This window comes from Oncorhynchus tshawytscha, unplaced genomic scaffold, assembly GCF_018296145.1.
Source record: "Oncorhynchus tshawytscha isolate Ot180627B unplaced genomic scaffold, Otsh_v2.0 Un_contig_5051_pilon_pilon, whole genome shotgun sequence".
Classification (NCBI taxonomy): Eukaryota; Metazoa; Chordata; class Actinopteri; order Salmoniformes; family Salmonidae; genus Oncorhynchus; species Oncorhynchus tshawytscha.
In genome coordinates, this window is record NW_024609478.1 from 180,001 (window position 1) to 187,226 (window position 7,226).

Here is a 7,226-nt window from a genome sequence, read left to right on the forward strand (position 1 = left end):
GCCGCGTTATGACTCCGTGACGCCCCTGGTGTTCAGTAAAGAGAAACACCGTCAGCTGCAGAACAGGATGGCGTTTCAAACATCAGGAAACGCCCACTTTAGTTTATCGCACGTGTCAATAATGTTTGGTATCAAGTGACCCCTTGCGAGACGCGCGGAAGTCAATTAACGGGAATCGTTCTCCGGTGAGCAGAGTTTAGACTTTCAAGTATCGCAGCTGAAGTTTGACGCAGGTAACACTATTTTTTTTACAATACCGTCATCGCTGGATAATTGTGTCCTAGTCGACAGGGGAAATGCTTTGATTGAAGCTGTTTGTGTTGTATTTAGGGGAGGCATAACGATATCAATAAGGACCTTGCCTTGTTCTCTTTCAACTAGAATACAAGTCCCTTGTCTGGTTGAGGCCTCTGTGGTAAGATGGAGTGGCGAGAACAGACCAGTGTGACCTGTGAAGACGCCTTCACTGAGGCTCAACGGTGGATGGAGGTAGGTTGGAGATAATGAATTTATAACCACGTCGAAAACATCTCGTTTGATCCGTGATTGGGTTGATGTGACGAACTAAATATATATCCAGGTAAATGTTTTTGATAAGACTACGGCAGCCTACAGAGCTCTACGTCAAAGGTGTCTCACTTTTTAAGAGGAAAGTTCATTGTTCCCAAACTTAGACCTGTCTTAATCATTATCTAATTACGTTTGGGTAATTGTTCCACGTGATACATTATACAGACAGAGGCTCACTCAGTAAATCTACTGGTTTATGATGACCATAACATCACTTAATGACACGTAAAAATGTGATATAATCCTGTAAATGCAAATAATTGGTGACGATGTTGACAGTGGAAGCCACTGTGGAACTGACTGTGAACGTGTTCAGTTTTAAGAGTGTGGTCATATACGCTTTATAGCGCACAGATCAATACAAGTACCAGGTTACTTCACCGTTTTGCAAATAGAAGCCTGGGGGTTATCTGTGCTGTTGGAGTGGATGACATCATGCACGTCTTGGTGCTTTTTGAGATGTGCCGTTTTGCATTTTGAATCATCACATTTTATATAAACTTTACCACGGCTCATATGATTCCCTCATATAGTTTTCTTCATCGGACAGTGGCAGTGTTGAGCTCCAGAGAGGTGGCAGGCTGCGTTCTGTTCCCTCTCAGAGGGAGAGGGGCACGAGGGGTAGGGGACAGGGGGAGCTGAAGGGGGTGAAGGGGAGAGGGAGAGGTGAAGGGGAGGGGTGAAGGGTAGGGGACAGAAAGGGGTGAAGGGGGTGTGAGGGGAACAGTGAATTAATGAACGAACAGACTCCCACCAAGGGGATGGGCAGCAGTGTCCCATAGGCTTGAGCCCAGCAGACCCCAGCTGGCCACGTGATGTGACCCAGCACCATTCAGATGGGGAACAGTGCCCAGCACCATTCAGATGGGGAACAGTGCCCAGCACCATTCAGATGGGGAACAGTGCCCAGCACCATTCAGATGGGGAACAGTGCCCAGCACCATTCAGATGGGGAACAGTGCCCAGCACCATTCAGATGGGGAACAGTGCCCAGCACCATTCAGATGGGGAACAGTGCCCAGCACCATTCAGATGGGGAACAGTGCCCAGCACCATTCAGATGGGGAACAGTGCCCAGCACCATTCAGATGGGGAACAGTGCCCAGCACCATTCAGATGGGGAACAGTGCCCAGCACCATTCAGATGGGGAACAGTGCCCAGCACCATTCAGATGGGGAACAGTGCCCAGCACCATTCAGATGGGGAACAGTGCCCAGCACCATTCAGATGGGGAATTGTTGTGTTGTGCGTCAAAACTGCTAATTTTTGTGTCCTTTTATTGCCCCCAGCACAAGGTGCACCTGTGTAATGATCATGCTGTTTAATCATCTTGATGTGCCACACCTGTCAGGTGGATGGATTATCTTGACAGGTTTAAAATACTCACTAACAGGGATGGACACAATTTGAGAGATGTTTTTTTACATGAGACGTGGGACCAACACATTACATGTTCTGTTGTTCAGTATAGTTGAAGTCTACTGAAACTATACTACGTACAAACACTTGTCTGTAGACATCTCATTACCATAACACTTAAGTTCCTGTTAAAACTCCCATCAGTTTTTAAATAAACACTTATTACCCATGATGCATCATCTAGAGGAGTAGTAGATGTAACTGTTTTTGTTTTTACCTTTTTAATTTAACGAGCCAAGTCAGTTAAGTTAAATAAAGAACACATTCTAATTTACAATCAAGGTTTTCTGGGGAACAGATGAGTAGATGTTCTCAGACTGGGCTTCTTGTTTTCCAACCCCCCCCGCTTGGCTTTCTCTGTACCCCCTTTACCCTGCTTGGCTTTCTCTGTACCCCCTTTACCTTGCTTGGCTTTCTCTGTACCCCCCTTTACCTTGCTTGGCTTTCTCTGTACCCCCTTTACCTTGCTTGGCTTTCTCTGTACCCCCCTTTGCCCCCCCTGCTTGGCTTTCTCTGTACCCCCCTTTACCCTGCTTGGCTTTCTCTGTACCCCCTTTACCCTGCTTGGCTTTCTCTGTACCCCCCTTTACCCTGCTTGGCTTTCTCTGTACCCCCCTTTACCCTGCTTGGCTTTCTCTGTACCCCCTTTACCCTGCTTGGCTTTCTCTGTACCCCCTTTACCCTGCTTGGCTTTCTCTGTACCCCCCTTTACCCTGCTTGGCTTTCTCTGTACCCCCCTTTACCCTGCTTGGCTTTCTCTGTACCCCCTTTACCCTGCTTGGCTTTCTCTGTACCCCCTTTACCCTGCTTGGCTTTCTCTGTACCCCCCTTTACCCTGCTTGGCTTTTCTGTACCCCCCTTTACCCTGCTTGGCTTTCTCTGTACCCCCTTTACCCCCCCTTTACCCTGCTTGGCTTTCTCTGTACCCCCTTTACCCTGCTTGGCTTTCTCTGTACCCCCTTTACCCTGCTTGGCTTTCTCTGTACCCCCTTTACCCTGCTTGGCTTTCTCTGTACCCCCTTTACCCTGCTTGGCTTTCTCTGTACCCCCTTTACCCTGCTTGGCTTTCTCTGTACCCCCTTTACCCTGCTTGGCTTTCTCTGTACCCCCTTTACCCTGCTTGGCTTTCTCTGTACCCCCTTTACCCTGCTTGGCTTTCTCTGTACCCCCTTTACCCTGCTTGGCTTTCTCTGTACCCCCCCCTTTACCCTGCTTGGCTTTCTCTGTACCCCCTTTACCCTGCTTGGCTTTCTCTGTACCCCCTTTACCCTGCTTGGCTTTCTCTGTACCCCCTTTACCCTGCTTGGCTTTCTCTGTACCCTGCTTGGCTTTCTCTGTACCCCGCTTGGCTTTCTCTGTACCCCGCTTGGCTTTCTCTGTACCCCGCTTGGCTTTCTCTGTACCCCGCTTGGCTTTCTCTGTACCCCGCTTGGCTTTCTCTGTACCCCGCTTGGCTTTTCTCTGTACCCCGCTTGGCTTTCTCTGGCTTTCTCTGTACCCCGCTTGGCTTTCTCTGTACCCCGCTTGGCTTTCTCTGTACCCCGCTTGGCTTTCCCTTTACCCCGCTTGGCTTTCTCTGTACCCCCTTGGCTTTCTCTGTACCCCCTTGGCTTTCTCTGTACCCCCTTTACCCCGCTTGGCTTTCTCTGTACCCCCTTTACCCCGCTTGGCTTTCTCTGTACCCCCTTTACCCCGCTTGGCTTTCTCTGTACCCCCTTTACCCCGCTTGGCTTTCCCTTTACCCCGCTTGGCTTTCTCTGTACCCCGCTTGGCTTTCTCTGTACCCCGCTTGGCTTTCTCTGTACCCCGCTTGGCTTTCTCTGTACCCCGCTTGGCTTTCTCTGTACCCCGCTTGGCTTTCTCTGTACCCCGCTTGGCTTTCTCTGTACCCCGCTTGGCTTTCCCTTTACCCCGCTTGGCTTTTCTCTGTACCCCGCTTGGCTTTCTCTGTACCCCGCTTGGCTTTCTCTGTACCCCGCTTGGCTTTCCCTTTACCCCGCTTGGCTTTCTCTGTACCCCCCTTGGCTTTCTCTGTACCCCGCTTGGCTTTCTCTGTACCCCCTTTACCCCGCTTGGCTTTCTCTGTACCCCCCTTTACCCCGCTTGGCTTTCTCTGTACCCCCTTTACCCCGCTTGGCTTTCTCTGTACCCCTTTACCCCGCTTGGCTTTCTCTGTACCCCCCTTTACCCCGCTTGGCTTTCTGTACCCCCCCCCCTTTACCCCGCTTGGCTTTCTCTGTACCCCCCCCCTCTGTACCCCCCTTGGCTTTCTCTGTACCCCCCCCCGCTTGGCTTTCTCTGTACCCCCCGCTTGGCTTTCTCTGTACCCCCCGCTTGGCTTTTCTCTGTACCCCCGCTTGGCTTTCTCAATTTCCTGTTGTCTCAGACCTTTTCATAAGGAGCCATGTTTAAAGAAAATTGAGACATTGATTTGTTTTACTTTTTGGACTGTAACAGCAATGAGAATTTTGTAAAAAAAATTGTGGTAAAATGCTAAATCTGATTTAAAAAAACAAACGTCATTATGCACTAGGTAAGTATAGATCATTATCTGATCATTATTATGCACTAGGTAAGTATAGATCATTATCTGATCATCATTATGCACTAGGTAAGTAGAGATCATTATGCACTAGGTAAGTAGAGATCAATATCTGATCATTATTATGCACTAGGTAAGTAGAGATCATTATCATTATTATGCACTAGGTAAGTATAGATCATTATCTGATCATTATTATGCACTAGGTAAGTATAGATCATTATCTGATCATTATTATGCACTAGGTAAGTATAGATCATTATCTGATCATTATTATGCACTAGGTAAGTAGAGATCATTATTATGCACTAGGTAAGTAGAGATCAATATCTGATCATTATTATGCACTAGGTAAGTAGAGATCAATATCTGATCATTATTATGCACTAGGTAAGTAGAGATCATTATCTGTGATCCAAGAGGACATCTAGTTCATGTTTGCCTGTCAGTTTATCTAAGATGTGACAGTGGTGTTGTTCTTTCCTGTTTATAGGAAGTGACAAATAAATCATTCGGAAGCAACAACTTCCGCTCTGCTCTGGAGAATGGAGTCCTGCTCTGCCAGTGAGTATTATGGGAACTGTAGTGTCTATATCTGGAGAATGGAGTCCTGCTCTGCCAGTGAGTATTATGGGAACTGTAGTGTCTATATCTGGAGAATGGAGTCCTGCTCTGCCAGTGAGTATTATGGGAACTGTAGTGTGTATATATATCTGGAGAATGGAGTCCTGCTCTGCCAGGGTGTATTATGGGAACTGTAGTGTGTATATATATCTGGAGAATGGAGTCCTGCTCTGCCAGGGTGTATTATGGGAACTGTAGTGTATATATATCTGGATAATGGAGTCCTGCTCTGCCAGGGTGTATTATGGGAACTGTAGTGTATATATCTGGAGAATGGAGTCCTGCTCTGCCAGTAGTAATGAATGAATCCCATAGGCTGTGGTTCTATAAACACCTTAGTGGTTTAAGTACCAGGTCCTGGTGTGGTCGATGGTCACGCTGTCTAACTCGTCTGTTCTTCCCTCTGTCCCTCCCTTTCTCAGTCTAATCAACCAGTTGAAACCAGGCCTTATTAAGAGAGTGAACACGCTGTCTACTCCAATGGCCGGACTGGTGAGTTCACTGCGTGTAGCCCGTTCTACATTTCTTATGAGAAGGCAGAGGGATCTCTTGTCTGCCAGGGTGACTGTAGTTAGACGACCCGGGTCTTTCAGGAAGTCGTCCTCTGTGGTTTCCTGCTTGTCGCTCGGCGGTTCCTGCTTAGTGTGACAGATCTGAAACTGTCTAAGGATCTAGTGATGTGAGTGGGGCAGTCGGGCTGAGTGGGGCAGTCGGGCTGAGTGGGGCAGTCGGGCTGAGTGGGGCAGTCGGGCTGAGTGGGGCAGTCGGGCTGAGTGGGGCAGTCGGGCTGAGTGGGGCAGTCGGGCTGAGTGGGGCAGTCGGGCTGAGTGGGGCAGTCGGGCTGAGTGGGGCAGTCGGGCTGAGTGGGGCAGTCGGGCTGAGTGGGGCAGTCGGGCTGAGTGGGGCAGTCGGGCTGAGTGGGGCAGTCGGGCTGAGTGGGGCAGTCGGGCTGAGTGGGGCAGTCGGGCTGAGTGGGGCAGCTCAACACATTTGGTTCAGAGGCTGGTCAAACTGTGAAGGTTCCACTTGTTTGGAAAGGATCCTAGAAAGCTATCAAGAGACTCCTCCCACCAGTCATATGATCATCCTTAGGCCAAGCCTTCTGATTGTTCTGTATGGTTACTCCCAGTACTGCCCCTCCCCTCTCTGCCCTCTGCCCCTCTCTGCCCCTCCCCTCTCTGCCCCTCCCCTCTCTGCCCCTCCCTCTCTGCCCCTCCCCTCTCTGCCCCTGCCCCCCTCTCTGCCCCTCCCCCTCTGCCCCTCCCCTCTCTGCCCCTCCCTCTCCCCTCCCCTCTCTGCCCCTCCCTCTCTGCCCCTCCCCTCTCTGCCCCTCCCCTCTGCCCCCCTCTGCCCCTCCCCTCTCTGCCCTCCCCTCTCTGCCCCTGCCCCTCCCCCTCTCTGCCCCTCTCTGCCCCTCCCCTCTCTGCCCCTCCCTCTCTGCCCCTCCCTCTCTGCCCCTCCCCTCTCTGCCCCTCCCCTCTCTGCCCCTCCCCTCTCTGCCCCTCCCCTCTCTGCCCTCTGCCCCTCCCCTCTCTGCCCTCTGCCCCTCTCTGTCCTCCAGGACAATGTGAATGTGTTTCTGAGAGCGTGTGGTACACTCGGTCTACACGAGGCTCAACTGTTTCATCCTGGAGACCTGCAAGACCTGTCCACACGCGCTACACTCAGGTAAAACACCTTTTATTTGGTCAATATATATTTTTTATTATTTGTAGAACAAATCAAATGGAAGTGAAAGATTAATATGGTTTTCATCCCCAGCTGCTGGACATATAGTGATGTTAGACGGTGCCTGGTTAGTTAGACGGTGCCTGGTTAGTTAGACGGTGCCTGGTTAGTTAGACGGTGCCTGGTTAGTTAGACGGTGCCTGGTTAGTTAGACGGTGCCTGGTTAGTTAGACGGTGCCTGGTTAGTTAGAGTTAGACGGTGCCTGGTTAGTTAGACGGTGCCTGGTTAGTTAGACGGTGCCTGGTTAGTTAGACGGTGCCTGGTTAGTTAGACGGTGCCTGGGTTAGACGGTGCCTGGTTAGTTAGACGGTGCCTGGTTAGTTAGACGGTGCCTGGTTAGT

At 50.3% G+C, this 7,226-nt stretch overlaps 1 protein-coding gene across 1 annotated transcript in view; it reads left to right on the top strand.

Annotated features, from left to right (window-relative positions):
* LOC121844948 (LIM and calponin homology domains-containing protein 1-like) overlaps positions 1-6,824 on the top strand; it is a gene marked incomplete at its 3' end in the record, with an annotated part of 7,032 nt that extends 208 nt beyond the window's left edge. Inside the window, exons 1-5 of the mRNA XM_042315478.1 lie at positions 1-185; positions 382-489; positions 5,026-5,096; positions 5,579-5,648; positions 6,718-6,824. The exon at positions 1-185 is cut by the window's left edge and continues 208 nt beyond it. Coding sequence (XP_042171412.1) covers positions 421-489; positions 5,026-5,096; positions 5,579-5,648; positions 6,718-6,824 — 317 coding nt within the window. The remainder of the gene's footprint in view (positions 186-381; positions 490-5,025; positions 5,097-5,578; positions 5,649-6,717) is intronic.
* Between the last annotated feature and the right edge of the window lie 402 nt (positions 6,825-7,226).